General features: G+C 41.1%; 1 protein-coding gene across 1 annotated transcript in view; it reads left to right on the top strand.

The window, feature by feature from the left end:
• The window catches only part of MACF1 (microtubule-actin crosslinking factor 1), a 459,246-nt gene that overhangs the window by 198,260 nt on the left and 238,086 nt on the right, over positions 1-22,900 (top strand). Inside the window, exons 5-6 of the mRNA XM_011977683.1 lie at positions 2,557-2,634; positions 5,881-5,973. Coding sequence (XP_011833073.1) covers positions 2,557-2,634; positions 5,881-5,973 — 171 coding nt within the window. The remainder of the gene's footprint in view (positions 1-2,556; positions 2,635-5,880; positions 5,974-22,900) is intronic.

Raw genomic sequence — 22,900 nt, 5'->3', positions numbered from 1 at the left:
GGGTATTTTCATATTTGTTTTTCCTTTTTTTTTTTAAATGTTGCATTCATTTCCTTTCCATCTTTTTGTTGTGAATTTCTTGTTCCTCTGTTGTGTCTTTGCCTTGGTTGGTGGCCAAAGGAGCCAGCAGGGCTGAAGACCCTCCGTCTGGTGAGCATGCCCTCCTGGCGCCATACAAACAACGAGGAGCAGGAGGAGGAAGATGATGATGATGTAGTAGGTCCTCCTGGGGATGCCAGCATCCCAGCTGGCACTGCAGGGCCATCAGAGAGTCTGAGGTTCTCAAGGTCTCCAAGTAGTTCAGTTTTACCATTTGCCACCTTCTCATTTCACCTGGGAATTTGGGTCCCAATGAAAGTAGTTAAAACTAATTGTGCCTTTTGTCACTGTTAGATGCTTGTGGACTGGGAATTGTTTTTCTTAGCTGAGAAGAGTTGGCACAAAAAGAATAATGGTTTTTGGAGGTGTCAAGTTCCCTTCTGACCTGGAGATCCATAGGTTTCTGGTGGCCTTGCTGTGTTTTCTGAGTCCAGATTGCAGAATTGTGGAAAATTTAGTTGACAGCATGACAATTAATTGCTCACAGCTCCACAGTCCAGACTAACTGGTACTCTCCACCTCTCTGGCCTCTAGGTTCTCATCATACACCCTGTCATTTGTTTTCAAAACAGCCTGTTTGCAAACTCACTGCATGGAGATACTCTGGCTTTGCTCAATAATATCTAGTTGCTATAGAGGACAGAGATTTAACTTGCATGTTCTTAGGGTATTTATTTTTGGTGAGGGGTACATATGAGTAAAGATTAGGGTATAAGAGGAGTACATTCTGCCTGCAGGCCCTAAATTATAGGCCAAAATCTTTTTCCAGAAACAAGAATTAGGCAATATCCTCATTCTCTGTCCTCTTAAAATCATTTTTAAAATACCTTTTGTCTCCCTTCTCATTGCCTTAGAATCTTCCATTTTATAGGCACTATCATCTTCTAGCCATATTCACAATTAGTTTAGCTGAAATGACTGAGAAAAGGTTCTTACTAAAAAGATTTTTCTTAAACCTTTGACTAAAGAAGTTATCCTGTACCCAGAGAGGCCTTGACATCTCTGTGTACAGATTCTCCTATTTGAGAAGTGTTGCTTAAAAGTGTTGGAGAGTGCCCAGAAGATGCTTCCATCTTTATCTCTCCGTGTTTAGGCTACTTTTTGCCCATTTTAATTTGGAGCAATGTTTTTCTCTGTGTAGACACCCGCAACAGAGCTACCTTATATTTTATCAGCCTTTAATTAGTGCCAATTTGACACTTACAAAAAAGTGGATATAACATAGTGAGAGTGATATTTCAGTCCAAATTTTAGTAAAATAAAAGCAACATTAGAAAGTAAGCAGAAGAAAATGTTCTAGGGGTAGATATCCCTTTCTGCGATACTCAGTAGGCAAAGAGACTGCATTCACTTTCTGACTGGTAATAGTTGAGCCTTGGACAGGGTACCAGAGGCACTGGATAGAGATGGGCTTCTCTCCAATGGGTTGTATGACATCTGGGATTGAGTGACTGGCATAACTTTCTCAGGAGTAATTATGTTGACAGCCCTACACTATCAAAGTTTTGTTTGCTCTGGGTATTTCATGCTGAGGTAAAGGGTGCCCTTCAGTGACAGCTATGTTCCTGGGAAACTGGTTACTTCCTAATTTTTGCCTCCCATTTTGGATTTTTTCACTTGTTTCTTGAGCATATGTAATTTCTCATTTCCTATGGTTAAAAATCAGCTATCTGGTTTTTTTTTTTTTTTTGAGGCAGAGTCTCACTCCATCTCCCAGGCTGGAGTACAGTACATGATCTTGGCTCACTGCAACTTCGATCTCCTGGGTTTAAGCGATTCTTGTGCTTCAGCCTCCCAGGTAGCTGGGATTACAGGCATGTGCCACCATGCCTGGCTAATTTTTGAGGAGCCAATGAAGAGATGGGGTTTCACCACGTTGGCCAGGCTTGTCTCGAACTCCTGGGCTCAAGCAGTCCTCTTGCCTCAGCCTCCCAAAGTGTTGGGATTATAGGTGTGAGCCACTGCACTTGGCCAAAAATTGGCTATCTTGAGCTCCTTTTGCCATGTTTGTAATAAGGCTGACTCCATCTACTACTGTGCAATATGTAATTAGGACTTTCCACCCTTTCTCTACGATAGCATTTAACTGTGATTTTAGGAGCCATAGAGCCAAAGTCTGTTCCCATTAACCTCACATCCAGAATCGAGTTCTGCCACATGTGACTGCAGATGAACCTGAACAGAAGCTGTGGCATTGATTCAGCATTAGTGGTCAAACAGTATTCTGTGTTTGTGAGATGCGTAGTGGTACACAAGGCATGTTGGGGACCTCAGAGAGCCTGGTCGAAACACATACGGGCCTGGTCTTAGGGGGTGCTTTATGTAATGCTCCCACACCTGGCTTCTACTGTGAGGAATTCTTGTGTGGTCCTTTAGTCCTTGAAATAAAAGAGAAAGGGTCTGTATGGTTAAATTGTGTAGCCAGAATTAACATCCCTTTTGTTTGTTTGTTTGCAGCCCCGGGAGAAGGGCAGGATGCGTTTTCATAGGCTGCAGAATGTGCAGATTGCCCTGGACTTCCTAAAGCAGCGACAGGTAAGACCATCACATGCCTTCCCCATTCTTCCAGGCTGTGTTGGCATTGGGGCCCTATTTAGAGATGTTTTTAGTGCCCCTTGTAAGCTCTCAGTAAATGCTAAATCTGATTGACCCAGTTCTGAGTCTTAACTTGCTAGCGAGCAATTGTATTCTGGTTAGAGAAATCATTCAGTACTCCTTACACAGAATTTGTGACCTCCTTGAGAGGAAGAATGTTCACAGAGAAGAACATGATGATAAAGATGGAATTTTGTGGACCCACTTTAGGTGGGGGTCAAAATGAAGATGAAAAATAAACTAGAAAAGAGATGGAAAAGAGGTGTAGCATCCAGGAAGAGAGAGGACCAAATTGGTATATCACGGTGAAAATGAGATAAGGGGGTGGTGTGGATTGTTGAATGCCACATCAGATCTGAGAAAAAGTCTAAGTTGTTAAGCATTGATAACTTAAGTGAGCAGTTTAATACAGGAGAAAGATATTTAGAGTATAGTAGACCTAGATATATGAAGGGAGAAATAAGTTTTTCCTTCCCTAGATGAGGAAGACAACAACCCATTTTTAGACATAGGAAGAGGAGCCAATGAAGAGAGTAAGATTGAAAATGAGCATGAGGAGGAGTATTAGTAGTCACAGAACGTTTCACCGAGAAGATACCTTAACATTATACTAGTCCAGTTTCTTCTTATAGATAAAGAGACTGAGACCCGGACAGGTAAATGACCTGCCTCAAATCACAAGTCAGAGCAAAGCTGGGACTTTAACTCAGGCCTTCTGACATGCAGTTTAGTGCACCTTCCACTATCCATGCTGCTTCCTACACAGCACCCTTCCTCCTTTGCTTCCTAACTGAGGGAACCAAATCCAGGGATTGATGGATGAGAAGCAGAGCACAACTGGTGTGGCCATCTTTGAAAAAGAAAAGAAAAACATCTCTTCTTCTTCTTCTGAGAGACAAGGAGAATGACAGAGGGAGGGGTGAAGATACAGAGACGGTTTGTGGTAGAAAGATGATGGATGAGGGAGTCAAAGAGTTCATCTGCTTAGAGTGAGCCGTATGGAAAATATTTGGGATATCTATGGTTGCCAAGCAACAACAGGGTCAACATGACATTAAATGGTATGCATATTTTTGGAGTCAGTTCATTTTTGTCACTCTTATCAGTAATTCTCATTAACTTAGAAAATTCTCTGTTTGCTCTCATAACAATTTACTTCTGATATAACATTTCTTACTTTCTTCTTGTTTCTCTGTTTGCTCCAATGCATTGTAGGCTCTGTGAGGACGGGGAATAAGATCTTAACATTTTACCTTCATCTATCATAGTGAATGGTCCTCAATTGGCACTTAATAAATATTTGCTGAAATAAATTGATAAATGAAAGGTGGTAGGAGAAGTGGAGGTTGCTGAAATGTTTAGGGTACTGGGAGAAAGCAGCATTGAAATGCCTGTGTGTGGAGCTAGAGGAAAAGGGTGGGGACCTTACTGGGCAGAGTTTATGAGAAGAATTGATTAGCTGGAAGTCTAAATCAGGACAAAAAGTAACTTTGGTTACTATGATAGAATGAAAACGTGGCCAAGTAAGAACACTGGATTCAAAGAAGGGCAGGGAGATTACTAGAACAGTTCTTGGTACTGGAAAAGTCCAAGATGTAGCTGTGCAGATGGCCAAGGTAGGGAAAAATAAAAGTCATCAGAATTCAAAAGGCAGGCAATTTGTGCAGATAGGGTAACATTTGGGACATCAATATAAATGCTAAATTTCCAGGAAAGGTGGTAGATGATGAGGCAGGAAAAGAGAATAGGTGCTAGGTACTGAGGTCATTGAGAAAAAGGTTAGCAGAGATTAGAAGGTGGTTTGGCCAAAGTTTGTAGACTTCACAATGAAAGGGGAAAGCTGACAGAGGTAGGACTGAGGAATGTGGACTTGGCTGGTACTGGTAACCCACCAACTGTCGACTGTTGGTGACTAGGAAAACTGAATTCTTGGGGAGGGGACAGGTTTTCCCACTTCCACCCCACTCCCACCTTATAGAAGAGGAGACCAAGATACAGAAAAGGGAAAGAACTTGCCCAGATGAATGTCATTGTAAGGGAGAAATGAGGCTTCCATTTGATAGGGTCCTTTTGAGACACACAAATTTCAGTTCAAAAGAAGAGATAAAGGGAGGACAGCTGAAGGAGACTGTGTCTCAGGACTCTGAGGGTATGATAGAGGAGGCTAACAGAGGTGAAGTAGAAGTAGGGTGGTTTGCCCAGGACACTCCCAGTTTTAAAGTTCCACATCCCAGGAAATTCCTCAGTTCCGAGCACACTGGGGCAGTAAGTCAGCCTGGGGAGAGGGTGTGTCAGGGCACATTGTGTTGCGGCGATGAGATTTTAGGAGTAAAGCAGGTGCTGCGGGAGGCATGGCAGTATGGATATCTGTGACAAAGATGGGATAATGGAGGTGAGAGCAGGCCAAAGACTGGTGAGAGAAGAGAGGCATCTCTCTTTTCTGTCTTTCTCTCTCAGAACCTTAAAAAAAAAAAAAAGGCAAAAAAGAAAGAGAAATCTTGGACCTGATGGCAATAAAAAAGTGACCCACAATACCTTGTGCTTGTGAGGTTGATTTTCTGGTGAGAATGCAAAATGGCATAGCCACACTGATGACTTCTTATAAAGCTAATCATATATCATATAACCCAGCAATCCCACTCCTAGGAATATACCCTAAAGAAATTACTATGCTCACACAAAAACCTGCACATGAATATTCATAATTGCCAAAAACTAGAAATAGTTCACATACCCTTCAATGGATGAATGGGTGAACAAAGAGTAGCATATCTCTATAATGGAATACTACTCAGCGATCAAAAGGAGCAAACTGTTGATTCATGCAACAACTTGGATAGGGATCTCAAGGGCATTATGCTGAGAGAAATAAAAAGTCTGTTTCAAAATGTTGCATGCCGCACTCTGGAAAAAGCAAAACAAGGGATCAGGATCAGATCAGTGGTTGTCAGGAATTAGGAGTGAGAGTTGGGTTTAACTACAAGGAGGGGGCCAGCACAAGGGACCTTTTTGGGGTGATGAAAGTGTTTTGTGGTGGTTGTTGCATGAATCTATACATGTGTTAAAACTCATAGAACTGTACACCAAGAAAGAAATCAGTTTAACTATAAATTAATAATGAAATGATGCAAAAATTTAATCAAAACAAAAAGTCCTCTCTGAGTCTTGCTTTTGTTTCTTTTTCAGGTGAAACTAGTGAATATTCGCAATGATGACATCACAGATGGCAACCCCAAGTTGACCCTAGGTCTGATCTGGACCATTATTTTGCATTTCCAGGTAGGGTATGTGAAGTTTGGGATTCCTGCTGCTTGATTTGGACATGGCCTAGAAAGTTGCACTGCCTTGCATAGACAGCATTGAGCCTTCCTTCTGTCTATATGGCAGTGAACAAAGGTGGATGGGAGTTGGAAAGGAAAATTAAGATTGGTCTGGAGACAAGCTGTTCGTAAACCCGGAACTTCCTAATTATTTGCTTAATGAAATGGAGGGATTTTTTTTTACCCATTTGTGGTTTGGCCCTGCCCTCAGCAGTCTGATTATTAGAGGTCTGTTTTTGCTCAGCTGAATCAAAATGAGGCTCTTGAAGGACTCAGAATATGAGGGTTGAGAAAAGCTGTTGGTGTTGATGCTTTAGAAGGGTGAAGTGAAGGTTCATAATCCTGCTCTAATGTAGACTTTTCCTCATCTCATAACCTTTAAACAAGCCCTGTTAATTATAATACTTTAGTATCTGGATTTGTATATGTGCTGACAAGCACAACCTTGCAGCGGCCATCACACCCAAGAGCATCTTGAATGTTCACATGGTCACATGGCCTTCCTCTTCCTAAGAAGGCAAATCCTTTTTAGATCTGAATTACTCTTGGAAATGTACAGCCCTATTTTTATAAAAAGGCTGTTCTTTTACATCCCTTTTAGGTCAACCAAACAAAGCTATTTCTCAGATAGCTCTCTGATACCCAGTTGCTGCACATGAGGCTGATGCATTAGAAGGGAGCATTTCTTCAGCTAGTGGGAAGAGAAGGCAGGGTCTGACTCCAGGGATTAGGCCAAGGTGACATCCTAGCTGGGGAGTTGGCGCTACCTGCTGGTTAAAGATAGAACAACAGGTGTCCCTGAATTCCTGAGAGAAAAAGCTGAGTGCTTAGCTTGTTTCTTGAAGCTCTAGTTTGGAACCAATGCTGGCAGTCACCAGCATGGATAGGGCTAGGATTGTGTGGTGGTAACATGTATTTTTGTGGAACCACAGGGTATCCTCAGGCAAGCTTTGGGCATGGGGATAACCAGGAACATGAACTTGGCAGGTGTGCCTTGGCAGAATGGGAAACTTTGTTGAGCTTTCATGGAGGACTACAGTTATCCCTTTGGAACTCTTCTGAACAGAGGAGCTTTTAGAGAAATTTGTTTGTTTTTTGGCCACAAACCTGCCCTCACTGTGAGTGCCCAATGTTAGTCTCATAGATGTGAGGTAAGGAGAATTTATTCACTGTCTCTATTCACCCCAACTACTACAACTAAATTAATTTCTTCTTCTTTTTTTTTTTTTTTGACGGAGTTTCACTCTTCTTGCCCAGGCTGGAGTACAATGATGTGTTCTTGGCTCGCTGCAACCTCCACCTCCCAGGTTCAAGTGATTGTCCTGCCTCAGCCTCCCAAGTAGCTGGAATTACAGGCACCTGCCAACACGCCCAGCTAATTTATGCGTTTTTAGTAGAGATGGAGTTTCACCATGTTGGCCAGGATGGTCTCGAACTCCTGACCTCAGGTGATCCACCTGCCTCGGTCTCCCAAAGTGCTAGGATTACAGGCGTGAGCCACTGCACCAGGCCATAACAAATATTTAAATAGAAAAAAACATTTTGTTTTGCTCTTGTTGCCCGGGCTGGAGTGCAATGGCACAGTCTCCATTCACTGCAACCTCCGCCTCCCAGGTTCAAGTGATTGTCCTGCCTCAGCCTCCCAAGTAGCTGGAATTACAGGCACCTGCCAACACGCCCAGCTAATTTATGCGTTTTTAGTAGAGATGGAGTTTCACCATGTTGGCCAGGATGGTCTCGAACTCCTGACCTCAGGTGATCCACCCGCCTCAGCCTCCCAAAGTGCTGGAATTACAGGCATGAGCCACCGCGCCCGGCCAGAAAAAACATTTCTTTGAAGCATTTAAAAATTTTATTTCTTTCTATTTATTAGTTTTCAGAATAATTAGTTGGTTCCCTAAGATTCTCCAAAGGTGACCAATAATAGTTTCTTTGTTCACCATCATTTTTTAAAATATCACTGTGACTCACGGATTTTTAAACAGACTTAATGTTGTTCCAATCAAATACAGTTACTCTTCTTCTTAATAAAATCAAATAGCTCCATCTTTGGCTGGAAAGAGGCTTTCACGTTGACTCTGAGTCCTTTGGCATAACCACAGTGGTCTTTGATAATTTCCTTTATTTCTTGTGTGATGAGGTGTTCCAGACTCTTTTTTTATATTTTCTGTCCCAGGCCTGAAATTCTCAATTTCTCCTAGGAACTGGTTCTTTATTTATTGACCACAGTCTGAATGCTCCTAGGTTGCCCATTATTTCTTTCTTTCTTTCCTTTTTTTTTTTTTTTTTGAGGCACAGTTTTGCTCTTGTTGCCCAGGCTGGAGTGCAATGATGCCATCTTGGCTTACCAAAACCTCCGCCTCCCGGGTTCAAGCGATTCTCCTGCCTCAGCCTCCCAAGTAGCTGGGATTACAGGCGTGTGCCACCATGCTCAGCTAATTTTTATATTATTGGTAGAGACGGGGTTTCACCATGTTGGCCAGGCTGGTCTCAAACTCCTGACCTCAGGTGATCCACCTGCCTCGGCTTCTCGAAGTGCTTGGATTACAGGCGTGAGCCACCACGCCCGGCCGGTTGCCTATTATTTCTAGGCTTTTTCTATGAACAGAACTAGGCAATACTTGTATTATCTCTAAACAACAACAATAACAAGAAACCAAACAAACAAACAAAAAAAGCCCATGAATTTGTGCTGATATTTCGAATTCAAATTTAGGATTGCAGGGTTTTATTTAACTTATTTGACTTTATATTTCTATCTTTTTTTTTCTTATACTGAAAATCTTGATCTTAACAGTAATGTTGTTACCTACTCTTTTCCTACACACACAGAGATCTGTAAAGTCATATGTATTACTTGTAATATATTTGAATCCAAGTAACAATGTGAATGTTATTGTTAGCAGTATGATTACTTAGAATTTTATTATTGCATTGCAGTTCTTTTTGTCCTTAGTGTATACTTTCTAAGGACGTGCAAATAATTATATTTTATTTTATTTATTATTTTGAAAAAGTAGATGGGGGTCTCACTATATTGCCCAGGCTAATCTTGAATTCCTGGGCTCAAGTCATCCTCCTGCCTCAGCCTCCTAAAGTGCTGGAATTATAGGCATGAGCCACTGGGCCCAGCCACAAATTACTATATTTTAAAGTCACTTGAAATAATTTCTTTCTGTTGTTGTTAAGCCACAAATTCAATACACAATTAAGGTTCATTTGTTTTTATTTGCTTTCAGTTCTGGGGGTTTGCTTTTTTCCTTTCAATTTTACCTTACATTATGTAGATCATTTACATTGTTCCAAAGGGAAATTTTAAAAAGTTAAATACAAATTGTGTTCAGAGAAGTCTAGCTTCCATCTCTGCTCCCTCCATTCTGTATCTTCCTTTTCTCAGTAGTTAGCTAAATGTTTTAAAACACCTTTTTGGTTATAATTTCTATTGTTTGTTTATTTTAGGAAAATGCTCTCATTAAAAACAACTTTACTGAGGTGTAACTTATATACCATCAAATCAACTTATTTTCCTTGTGTAATTTAATGATTTTTATGAGTTGTACAACCATCACCATAATCTAGTTTGGGGACATTTTCATCATCCAAATAAGATCCTTCTTGTTCATTTACAGTTATTGCCCATTTTCATCACCAGCCTCAGGCAGCTACTAACTTATTTTCTATCTTAATAGATTCACCTATTCTGGACATTTCATATAAATGGAATCCTATGACAGATGGTCTTTTGTATCTGGCTTTTTTCACTTAGCATAATATTTTTTGGTTCATCCATGTTGTAGCACATACCAGTACTTCATTCTTTTTTATTGCTGAATATTCTGTTGTATGGATATGTCATGTATTTTGTTTAAATATTAAGTCAGTTGATAAACATTTGAGTGGTTTTCACTTTTTCACTATTATAAAGTTGATATGTATTCATACCATACCAATCTATGTGGGTTTATGTTTTCATTTCTCTTGTGTATACATGTATATACCTAGGAATGGGATTTCTTGATTATACAGTAAGCATGTTTAACTTTTAAAGAAACTGCCAAATTGTCTTCCAAAATGGTGTATCATTTTACATTCCTACCAGCAATGTATGTGGTTTCCTGTGTCTTCACATCCTCACCAGTATTTATTGTCTGTTTTAGATTATAGCCATCACAGTGAGTGTGAAATTGTATCTCTTTGTGGTTTTAGTTTGCAGGAAAATGTATTATTTAATTGAATTCCACAAACATTGACTGGGAATCAGTTATGAGCAAGGTCTTAGGTAGAGTCTACAGAAGATACACGGCTGAGTGCAGTGGCTCACACCTGTAATCCCAGCACTTCGGGAGGCCTAGGTGGGCAGATCACTTGAGGTCAGGAGTTCAAGATCAGCCTGGCCAACATGGTGAAACCCCATCTCTACTAAAAATACAAAAATTAGCCAGGTATGGTGGCACACGCCTGTAGTCCCACCTACTCAGGAGGCTGCAAAACATGAGAATCACTTGAACCCGGGAGGTGCAGGCTGCAGTGAGCCGAGATTGTGCCACTGTACTCCAGCCTGGGCTACACGAGACTCCATCTCAAAAAAAAAAAAAAAAAAAAAAAAGTCTACTACAGAAGATACAAAATTGAACTATATATGGACTATCTAGTTGAACCTTTATTATTTAGGAGAGTGGGAACAGACATACCATAAAATAACTTGACAGAGGTGTAGAGAATGAGAGAGGTATGGGTTAGGATGATGGGACACAGTATGAACTCAACAGTGGGCAGCAGTTACCAGTAACAACTTATTATATTTATTAATTGACTTTATAATTTCCAGGGCTTTTGACAGAGTCCACTGTTCTTTTTCCTGTTACCAATTTTACAGAAAGGTAATAGCAGCTTTGGCCTAGTCTGTCTTCTGCATGCGTATTGGCTACCTGCTTTTCTCTGTTATTTCAGCACAGCCAAATGCCTATTTATTTGTCTTCTTGTAGGTGGGAGCACTACTCCCAGAATATTTTCTCAGTTTTAACTATGAATTCCTTTTCTTTGCCGTCCTGAGGGCTTGGTTTTTGCCTATATTAGCTAAGTGTTCCGGTGTGTGGGGAAAGGGTCTCTGCTTGTAAAGCTTTTGATTGACTGATGAAGGATCATGTGGAGTGCCCCCACCCCACACCCCCAGCCTTGTCTTGCATCAGATTTGGCATGGTATGTCTCTTGCTAGTTTATCTGTCATTGTAGTTTTCTAGTCTTTTGTAATTGAACATCTATTGGCTGTTCTTACCAAGAACATGTGCTATGTAAAGCCAAATGGAAATTAATAGTAGAACTGCTACATGTTAGGGAATCAGCAACATTGTTATTACGGTCCGTCTCTGTTACTGGTGTTAATGAAGTAGAATAATGATGTACATGTAGACATGGGTGGTAGTTTTCACCTCACAGGAATATTCAGTTGAAGGAGAAGGGAGAGGCTGGATCCAGATAAAAGATTTGCGACTGCTGATGAGGCTGGTAATATCAATAACTTAATGCAGAGGTTTATGGTTTCTAAAATGCTTTAACACATTTTTTTTATGTGCTAAATGGTAGAGGTTCTTTTTAATTTTAATTTGAGTTTTTAGTTTTGAAAATCTCAGATACTCGGAAGAGTATATAACAGATCCTTATGTGTGTAACTAGTTGCCTTCAGAATTTAACAGGTGTTAATTTTGTTGTATTTGCTTCAGGGTTTTTTTTCTCTCTTCCTCTTTAAAGCAATAAAACATCTCAGATACATTCAACTTTCTTGCCCTCTCTGCTCCCCAGGTAAATATTATCCTGAAGTTGATGTGTATCATTTCCATACATGCTTTTGTACATTTACAGCAGATGAGGTATTCATAAACAATATGTACTGTTGCTTGTATGTCTTTATATTTGACACACATAGTATCTGTGGTATATCCTTTTTTCCCCTTTTTTCTTTTTTTTTTTTTTTTTGAGACGGAGTCTCACTCTGTCGCCCAGGCTGGAGTACAGTGGTGTGATCTCAGCTCACTGCAAGCTCCGCCTCCCAAGTTCATGCCATTCTCCTGCCTCAGTCTCCCAAGTAGCTGGGACTACAGGCGCCCGCCACTTGCCTGGCTAATTTTTTATATTTTCAGTAGAGATGGGGTTTCACCGTGTTAGCCAGGATCTCGATCTTCTGACCTCGTGATCCACCTGCCTTGGCCTCCTAAAGTGCTGGGATTACAGGTGTGAGCCACTGTGCCTGGCCTTCCCCTTTTTTCTTAAACTTTGTTTTTGAAGTTTATCTGTATTAATAAAGGGAGACCTGATTTGTTCTTTTTTTTTTTTTTTCTTGAGACAAAATTTTTCTGTTGTTGTCCAGGCTGGAGTGCAGTGGCGTGATCTCAGCTCACTGCAACGTCTGCCTGCCGGGTTCAGGTGATTCTCCTGCCTTAGCCTCCTGAGTAGCTGGAATTACAGACATGTGCCACCACACCCAGCTAATTTTTGTATTTTTAGTAGAGACAGGGTTTTGCCATTTTGGCCAGGCTGGTCTGAAACTCCTGACGTCAGGTGATCCACCTGCCTTGGTCTCCCAAAGTGCTGTGATTACAGGCATGAGCCCCCGTGCCCAGCCTGATTTGTTCATTTTAACTAATTTAATGTAATGTAAGTGGTGACCCCTGTAGCTGTGTAACACATCTATTATTTGTAATATAGTATTTAATTGTGTGAATAAAACATTCATTGCCACAGCGAACATCTGTGCATATGCATCCTTGTGCATATAGCAAAGAGGGTTTTGGGATTGATAACTGGACTGAAATTGCTAGGTTACATACTTTCCTTCAATTTGCGTATATTTTGCCGAATTGCTCTCAAAGGTACTGTATGACTTACAGTATTGTATTGGGTAACGCTTACTACTATTTGACATATTACATGTTTACTTGTTTATTTGCTGCCTGGATGCCCATTGTAAGCTTAACAATGGCAGGGATTTTTGTCTCTTTTGTTCTTTTCTTTGCCTGGCATAGAATAGGCAGTCAGTAAATGTTTATTAAGTGAATGGATTATTTCATGGATTTGATCTTCTCAAAGCTTTGGAGTAGGTAGACCAGATAAATAGGCTGTAATGCCTGTTTTCTTATGCCCATTTCTCAGATAAGGAAACTGAAACACAGAGACCAACTGACTTTTTTGGGTTACACACCCAGATATGATTTCTCATCTTTTGGCTTTGTCCAAGCTTGTTTTAAGGTGTGTGTTAAGATTTATAGTTCATCTAAAAGATACTATAAATTCTTTGTACTCAGAATCTGACAAAACTAGTTTTCCAGCCCTCAAATATTTGTTAAATACTAGTGTATGCCTGGCATTTTGAAATTTTCAAAAAACAGGGAGGTCTTAGCTGGCTAGACTTGAGGTTTACATTTTTGTGCACTTCATGGCACTTGGTGCTTGGCATATAGTTGAGGCACCGCTTGTGTTTGTGGAATGAATGAGTTCTTTTGCTTTGGAGTCTTTCACTCTGGCTGTCTCTGTGGGAGACCTGTGGGCAGTAAAGAGTTATCTAGAAAATGCCAAAGGAGAAGGCATAAAGAATGTATAGGCCTCAAAGTGTGCTTTCCTAGAAGGCAGCGGGTCTTGTGTTAAGAGACCAGGGTAGAAGAGAAAAGGTCTTGGGGAAAGTTCTTGTAATCAGAGTTAACTTAGTTGAAAATATATCTAATACACATACTGAAAACTATAGTTTAGCCTATCTTAAATGTACTGTGAACACTTATATTAGCTTACCATTGAGCATTTGGCCAAAATCATGTAACACAAAGCCTGTTTCATAGTAAAGTGTTGACTAGCTCATGTAATTTATTGAATGCTGTACTGAAAGTGAAAAACAGAATGGTTCTATGAGTACTTGAAGTACAGTTTCTACTGAATGCATATGGATTTCTCTCACCATTGGAAAGTCGAAAAATAAATTGGACCATTTTAAGTCAGGGACCATCTATATCTTAGGATCTCCCTGGGGGCTGGGGATGTCTTACAACTTTTAGCTCCTGTAATAAATTGGAAGAAAAGAAATTTACTGTAGGTCAAGTACTGAGCCAAGTACTTTATGGACATTATCTCATTAACTTTGTCTACAATCCCATTAAGTAGGTTGTAGTATGCACATTTTACAAGTAAGGAAACTGAACCATCTAATAAACTAGTTAAGTTACTTAGCTTATGAGCTGGAAAGTTGAACCTAGATCCACCTTACTGAAATCTCTGCTCCTTTCCTAGACCAGTTTTTCTCTGGAGCGGAAGGAAAGGAAGGTCTGATTGGTCTGACATATGCAGAAATTAAAAAAAAAAAAAGGACTCACAGAAGTAAATTCTCAGAGAAACTCTACAGCAGTAGTAGTCATATTAAACAGCTATCTCTCTTGCCCCTAAGTTGATCAGTTTCAGGATTTTGGTTTGCTTGTACATCATTCATAAAATTCAAGTGCAGCTTAAAGTTTCCATAGTTCCAGGTTTGTTCACTGGAGGAGTGAAGGCCTGGTACCTGCCTAGAGAACTTCATATTGTAATGTCAGATTCTTTGTTAATTAAATGATTTGCAGTAGCCTGAGTTTCTTTCCCATGCTGTCTTCGCTTATTTCTTGCTATAGTTTGTGATGGCCATAAGATGGTGCTGCAGTTTTGAAGTCAGCCTTAAGGATAAGGCTTAGGGGAGGAACACCTACTGCAGTTGTGAGGCAGATGGGACATCAGGAGGGTCTTAGAAGGGATTGTGTAAAAGCTGTTGCTTTAGGGCTTCTTGTTGCTTTCCTTTTGTGGTTTGTTTTTTTTTTTTTTTTTTTTTTTTAGGTCTCCAGGAAAGATAGTTAAGGCTATGCTAGTGTAAGTCTGTATGGCTTGCATGGAACCAGGCAGGCTGCTGCTTTCTGCTGTGTGGCCTGGATCCTTTTGGTGTAGAATAAATAACTGCAATAGGAAAGAAACACGTATATAATTTTATTCTCCATTCACAGCCCTTTGGATTGTAGTCTTTTCCCATATAGCAGACACTATAATAAAAAAAATTGGAGTGGAGGAATGTTCACTGATATCATAAGGTGATTTTTGAATCCACCTTTTACAATCTGAAATTCAGACTTCCTGCCCTACTGCAATGGGAGTAAAAACCACCCGAGCCTCTTTTTAGCGGCTTCTTCTCTTACTCCCAAATGGCAACAAGTGTTATCTCTTTGATTGAGCTCTTGGTCCATGCAGTCTAATTACCAATTCAGAACAGTGGGGGAACTTCTTATTTTACACAACTGGCAACTGAGTACAGATTTCCACTCCTGCAGTAGTTAGAAGAGAGTAGTTGGGGTTGAAATTAAAAGTCTTAAAGTTAACAGAAGTTCATGTTCTGGCTTTGTCACTTACTAGCTGTGTAACCTTGGGCTATTAATCAACTTTCTTAAACCTTAGTTTCTTTTTTCTTTTTTCTTTTTTGGAGACAGTCTCGCTCTGTTGGCCAGGCTGGAGTGCAGTGATATATGATCTTGGCTCACTGCAACCTCCACCTCCCGATTCAAGCAATTCTCATGCCTCAGCCTCCTGAATAGCTGGGACTAAGGGTGCACGCCCCTGTGCCCAGCTAATTTTTTGTATTTTAGTAGAGATGGAGTTTCACCATGTTGCCTAGGCTGGTCTTAAACTCCTGAGCTCAGGCAATCCGCCTGCCTTGGCCTTCTAGAGTGCTAGGATTATAGGTGTGAGCCACTGTGCCTGGCCAAACCTCAGTTTCTTTACCCATAAAATATAAAATAATAGTTTTGACCTCATATAGTGACTATAAGAATTAAATGAGAAAGTCCATGTAAATAACTTTGCACAGTGCTTGGCACACAGCAAGTGCAAAAAATATGTTAGATATTACCAGTGGCAGCATCAATAATTACTATTGAACATTTATGTCAAATATTGTTCATCAGAGACCCTGTTCATCTGTTGTATTTAGAAGTGGTATTCTTTTTACCAAGCACTCATATACTATACTCAAAACCAACTTCCAGATTTTCCTGGCTGTGTCATTGGCTGGCAGACTTAACAGATCTTTCTTTTCTTTTATAGGAAAAAGGAGGGAAATAAATGCTCCAGAAGGCTAGATCTTTAAAGTGTGTGTTCCTTTTCTTAACTGTAAGAAGGCGGCTCTGGTTTCTTCAAGTTATAATTTGATGAAAATAGTTTTATTACTTTCTGACCTGAAAAAATTCAGAATATGTATATCTGCTTGATATTTTCTTTTGGGCATCTTGGTGCAACACTTCAAATCTATTTCATTTTGTAGTTTGGGAGCCATAATTGCAGCTTCACCAGCCTTGGTTCTTCTTGGCCTGGCCCTTCCCTTCCCTTGCTGGTTAGTACCAGCTAAGCTGGTTTGCTTTTTCCCTCTTTGATACTATTCTCCTCTTCCTTCTTCCACGTTACATTCTGCCACGGCCTCTCTTCTTTTTCCCTCGCTTTTCAATTTACTCTTACATTTTCCCTCCTCCTCCTGGCCCTGCCTAGTTTCCCCTCCCCTGGTTTCTAGCTCCTTTTTGCTTTCTGTTTGTGTTACTGAGGGCAGTGCTCCAATTACCTCATATTTGGAGAGAGGAAGCTGCAGCCAATCCGGTTTCTGTCTGCTTTTAGGTCAAGTGATTTCTGAACTGCAGTGAGATGCTTTGAATTTGTCTTGTTGCAGCTCTGAGCCTGTAAGATGGCTGTCTGAATCGGCAGCGGCTGGAAGAGACAGAGAGAGGCGGGGAGGGAGGGAGAAAGAATTGGAGGGATTGCCGGCATAGTGCATGTTTTTAAATGTACGTTGAATCCGATGAAGCCAAGGTTGGGATTTCTGTGGGATCCCAGGACTGGCTTAGCTGCGTTTTTGCTGAGATTAGGAGAGGAAGGAAATGGGAAATTCACTGGGCTGTTTTAAGGAGCCGAAAGAGTCAATAGCTGTTCCTGAGAAGGCTCCCATATCTCCTAAGAAAAGGGTTCGGTTCAAAAGGAGGTGGAGAGGGAAGAAAATCCCTACTCCAGAGGCATCTCACCAGGAAGAAACCTCGGAAGGAACTGAAGTCATTGAAGAGACTGAAACCCTAACGAAGTTAACAGTGAGTCTCCAAAAGGAAGACGGAGTGGGAGGGGTAGAGCATACCCCCCCAGATATTTTGCTGCCTAGGGACTCAGCCCCCAACTCGCAGGTAGTCGATCAGGGGATGATAGTACAGGTAAAGGAGAGATTCCAAGGGGAGGTCCAGACTGCCCACCTTTTGTTAGAGAATGAGTCATCAGTTGCTGGAGGGGTCTGGGATTCCCTGGAAGAGGGGATGACTGTCATTGCTCACCTGCTTGATAACCCAGCAGAAAGGAACTGTGAGAAGTCAGTGAGCCAACTGGTGGAATTTCCTAGGACAGCATCCTGCAGCAGCAGGGCTGTGCTGCTGCCTTTGCAAGGAGAGACTGCAGTGGAGAAAGGAAATATTCAGCTTGGGTTTCGGAGCTATGCTTCGCTTAGGACAGACTGCCCCACTGATACAGGAAATCAAGAACAGTTTTCAGAGGGCTGGAGTGTGGAGGAAGGAACCAAGAGTGTTTCAGGTGCCCCTCAGACAGGTTCCTGGATTGCAGAATGTTCTGTTTCTTCATCACTACTGGACAAGCCTGGAGGCCAAAGACGCACGGAGCCTTCCCATGTGGGTCGAGTGCCCCTCCAGGATTCCAGACTGCTTACTTCTCAGAGTGATTTGTCTATCAGCGGCGTGACTGTGAGCATTTTGCCCTCCTCCTCTGGCTATGGCAGTGATGGGCCGCACATACACGGGATCCAGCCTAAAGATACAGAACCTGAAAAGAGCTCTACTTCCTTCTCAGAAGAGGATGGCACTCTTTCTCTGGAGGCAAGCCACACCCTATCATGGGGTCTGGAAGAGGTAGGTGGGCATGTTCAAGAGAGAATCAAACTGCTGTTTGGAATCTTGGCCCTCAAACATATTAAAGCTGAGTGTAGTGAGCAGTGAGGATGTTGGTGCCTCTCAAACTCACCCGCATGTGAGTTAGTGTCTGCTAGAGCTCAGCAAGCAGAATCTATTTAGGTCTGCCCCTTGATACTTGAAACCAAGACTTGTCTCTGGGGAATCCCTGATTCTGGGTAGCCAAGCGGCATAATTGCTCAAGCTGTCTGGTGGGATTGTCTCTCGAGGTGCAATGCTAGATAGTACTTACTCTCAGGCAGGTCTGTTTACCAGCTTCCCTGCTGCGAGAAGTTGTAGTGTAGCACAAGGGACGATGGGGAAGGGCCTACCTGAATCTCTGGAGTAAATCTCTGGAATGAATGTGGAAGGGGTCAGGCAGCTATTGTCAGTGTATTTGCTCTTCCCCACAGGAGAGTGATGTTCTTACTAGAGCTGATGCAATCCCGTCCCCGTGGGCAAATTTCTGACGGCAACCCTCATTCAGTATTTGTATAGGTGGAGAGGGCTCATCCTTCTTTGGTTCCTGATTCCAGGATTAGAGGAGAGGGACAGAGTTATCTGGGGATTAGTCGAGAGACAGAGAGGGAGGTTAGGGCAATTTGAAGGTTTAAGGCTAGAAAAGTTTTTTTGTGTGTGATTGGACGTATTTAGGGCTTTAATGTGATTTTGTTTTGAGGAATATATTGCATGGATGGTGCTGCTGCTGCTGGTGGTAATGGCAGTTGCTGTGAATGTTTTAAAGGTCAAGGAGCAAGTGAGAATTCAGAGATCTGAACACTGAGATAAGGACTCAGCAATACCATGGGTAGCACAGCATCTGGTATGTAGGCGTGTGATTGTGTAGGTGATCAAAGTTATAATTCACCAATGGCTAAAGAACTTTTACTGGCATGTTGGCCTCTGCAGCAGAAGAAATAAAAACATTAGGACCTCAAAGTGCAAAAGGTATAAAATGAGGTAGGGCACTTTCCTTGCCTAGATGTGGGCCACTGATACTGTACAGGGGCTCTGATGTTTGCAGAGCAGGGGTATGGTCCACCTACTGGTGCCCTGCTTATCACTAGCAGCATGAGGCTGAGGATAGATACAAATTCTAAGCTAATCTGTGCCTAAAATTTCCTCTTTGGGGATAAATTTTCCCCACAGACAGCCTCATCTTAATGCCCTCTGTTATTAGAGTTTGGAGACTCCCAACAGTTCGAAGAAAAAGTGGCCATTGAAAAATGTCTATTTTATGGATGGGCAAGAGGTTTCTTGGGCCTCATATAAAAATGGGTATGTGTGTGGGGGAATGTGATAGTTGTGTTATGGTAGGAAGGACGGCAGTGAAACTACTGGGATATGGGGTACATGAATGTATTAAGTTATTCTCGCATTGCTATAAAGAAATAACCCGAGGCTGGGTAATTTACAAAAGTAAAGAGGTTTAATTGGTATACGGTTCTGCAGGCTGTACAGAAAGCATGATGCTGGCATCTGCTCAGCTTCTGAAGAGGCCTCAGGAAACTTACAATCTTGGTGGAAGGCAAAGGGGCAGTAGGCATGTCACTTGGCTAGAGCAGGAACGTGAGGTTGTGGACGGGATGTGCCACACACTTTTAAATGACCAAATCTCATGAAAACCCACCTACCCTCACGAGAACAGCACCAAGGGGATGTTGCTAAACCATTCATGAGAAATCCACTTTCATGATTCATGATCCAGTCATCTCCCACCAGGCCCCACTCCCAATATTAGGGATTACAATTCAACATGAGATTTGGTAGGGACACAGACTGAAACCATATCAATGAGTATTTGGGTTTCATCAGATAAAAAAGAATGTCAAAGTAAACTTTTATCTTGTAAATGTTGGAACAGATAGAGTAGTTGGGGGTAAAACCAACTGTGGAACTGATTGTTGTACAACTGGCATTAAAATTGAAATTGTGTAGTCATCATAACATTATAGGACACATGCTTGTAACTGAGTGTGAGATTTTCAGAAATTTGGCATGTAAAGTGAACTCCTAGTAAAATCAATCCTCGATAATGGACCGTAGATAGCAATGGCACCTTTGGGGCTGGATCTCCACACTGGCAAGGGAATGTTCTGCATGAGTCTCTGAAGAATCTTAAAGAAAAGATTGGTAGGAGAAACCTTTGGACCATGATCTGTAGTGTGACCGTATTGGCAGCAGTATGATTCCTTTGCTGTTCAGTATGATTCAAATTGGCATGTGGCATTTTCTGGGTAGCCAACCTCTCCATCTATTCCTTCTACCTTTTCACTGCAGACACAGTTATACTACTTACATATAGCCAAGGCTGAAAAACTAAGTGACCGAGTCTCAGCTCAGACACCTGGCATATTTCCAGGTTTTGTGTCCATCGTGTGATACAGGGACCACAGACTCACCATCCTATATGACAGATAAGTAACTTCTCAGATAAGTGTGACATTCCTTCAGAATGAAAGTCCTTAAGGCCAAGAGGCCACAACTCTCACTAGTCTCTGAAGGAACTGTCTTCAGGGAGCTGCTCCCCTCCCTAACAGGCTGTTCACAAGCTTGAGGACAGTAGCAGCCAGAGAGACAGAGAGGGCAACGCATACTGAAACCGATAGGCAGGGCAAGAGCATCTCTGCTGAAAGTGGGAGCGCTGGGAGGGCACGGGTCAGAAGAGCAGCTGCTGCTGTTCACACACCAACTCCTGTCTAAACAGGAGACAGCTGGCAGTCCAATTGAATTGTTTTTTGCCTGTTTTTTTGGTGGTTGTTTTGTTTTTAATATGTCAGAGTAGTAACTCTCCTCAGAAAATAATTTCAGTTCCAACCAGTTTCTCTCTTCTGCTGATGGCTTGTTGATCAGAGTGAGACCAGGCTATGGATAGACATAAACTTCACTGTGGGTTTTGTTGCTTTTAGGATGGAGAGAAATGGGAACTGATTCTGCTTCTTGCTAGTGTGGGGTTTAGATAGTAGAATATATATGATCTGCTTTTCATTCACCTAGTATAGTTAATACTTCTTTTGTCAAGAAATAGTTAACACAGAAGCAAGATGACAAGGGTCAGCTGACAAATATGTTTTCAGAATGATAAGTAGACTAGGATTTGGAGCTGGATGGGAACAGGCTAATAGCAATCACTCTTTGATGTCAGACAAAGACCTTCTTCTCTGGCCCATTTCTTCTCTCAGGACTCCCTATTCCCAACTGCTTTCAATATCCATACTACTAATACCTGGCTTATTTCAACAAGGAGCATTTTTGAAAATCCCTTCCTCCTCCCCATCATGGCTTCTGCTGCCAAGCTCCTGCCCACACTGTTAGCGAATCCCGTTTAACGAAGAATTTGCCTCTATACCAATGTCCTTTTTTTTTTTTTTTGACACGGAGTCTGACTGTCGCTGAGGATGGAGTTCAGTGGTGCGATCTCGGCTCACTGCAACCTCTGCCTCCTGGGTTCCAGCTATTCTCCTGCCTCAGCGTCCCGAGTAACTGGGATTACAGGCGCCCACCACCACGCCTGGCTATATACCAGTATTCTTGCCACAACCCTTTGAGTCTCTACAATTTTAGGTGAATAGTCAGATAACACTGGGGCCTAGAAATGATAAGAAAGAGGTTGGTTGGTGTATTATCTTCTGGGCTCAGCCTTTTCAGTTTACAAGTATCCCTCTCCCAGTTTTCCTTTTTAATTATAGGGAGCGTTGTTTTACTAATACTGGCTTTGTACTGAAAGAAGAAAGCAAAATTAACCAGATGACACTATTGGGGGAATGTAGAAGGTAAAGTTACAGTTAGAGCTTTAAGAAAGGATTTTGTTTCTTTTTCAAAAAATTTTACTTAATTAAACATGTTACTAAAGAATCATTATTTTTTAGGTGTAACAATAGTGTTGTGGTTATGTTTAAAAAAAGGCCTTTTAGAGATACATACTGAAATGTTTTTAGAGAAATATAGGAGATTTACTTCATCATAATAGGGGAAGGGTGAAGTGGGTGGAATGTAGATGAAACAGGATTAGCTATGAGTTGATAATGGTTGAAACTGGGTAATGGGTACATAGGGGCTAATTATACTATTCTGTCTCTTTTTGTATATATATGAAAATTTCCATTTCAAATAGAAAGTTAAAATTGTATAAAAAGAAAATGAAAGTTAAAAATAAAATTGTATAAAAATAAAATGGAAAGTTAGGCCAAAATAAGTTGTATAAAAATAAAAAGGTAATAATACTGGCAAAATTATGATATAATGCAAATACAGTTGGCTCTCTGCATTGTGGGTTCTGCATCTGTGGATTCAACCCATGATGGATGGAAAATATTCTGAAGAAAAACATTGCATCTGTAATGAACATGTACAGACTTCATTATTCCCTAAACAAGATAACAACTATTTACTAACATTTGCATTGTATTAGGAATTATAAGTAATCTAGAGATTATTTAAAGGATCTGAGAGGATGTACATACGTTGTACTACCCCATTTTGTATCTGGGACTTGAGCATTTGTGAATACTACCCCATTTTGTATCTGGGACTTGAGCATTTGTGGATTTCAGTATCTGCAGATTTTGGTATCTGAGGAAGGTCCTAGAACCAATTCTCCATGGATGACTGCTGAAAAGGGGTTACTGTCCTATAGATGAAGTGATTAAGAGCATGGAGCCAGATTGGCTAGGTTTGAATCCCAATTCTACAACTTACTAGCAGTATAACTTGGAACAGGTTACTTAACTTCTCTGTGCCACAATTTCCTTATATGTAAATGGAAGATAAGAATAGTACATACTTGGTAGGGTTGTTGTGAGAATAATATGAATTAATACAAGTAATCACAATAAATGCTAGTTAACATTATTACTTAAAAGAATAAGAAAATGAATGAGAAAAAGACAAACACCCTTGCAGAAAAAT

The sequence above is a fragment of the Mandrillus leucophaeus genome, unplaced genomic scaffold (assembly GCF_000951045.1).
Source record: "Mandrillus leucophaeus isolate KB7577 unplaced genomic scaffold, Mleu.le_1.0 Scaffold182, whole genome shotgun sequence".
Lineage (NCBI taxonomy): Eukaryota > Metazoa > Chordata > Mammalia > Primates > Cercopithecidae > Mandrillus > Mandrillus leucophaeus.
Note: the sequence above shows the minus strand (reverse complement) of the source record. Positions and strands in the feature narration are given on the sequence as shown.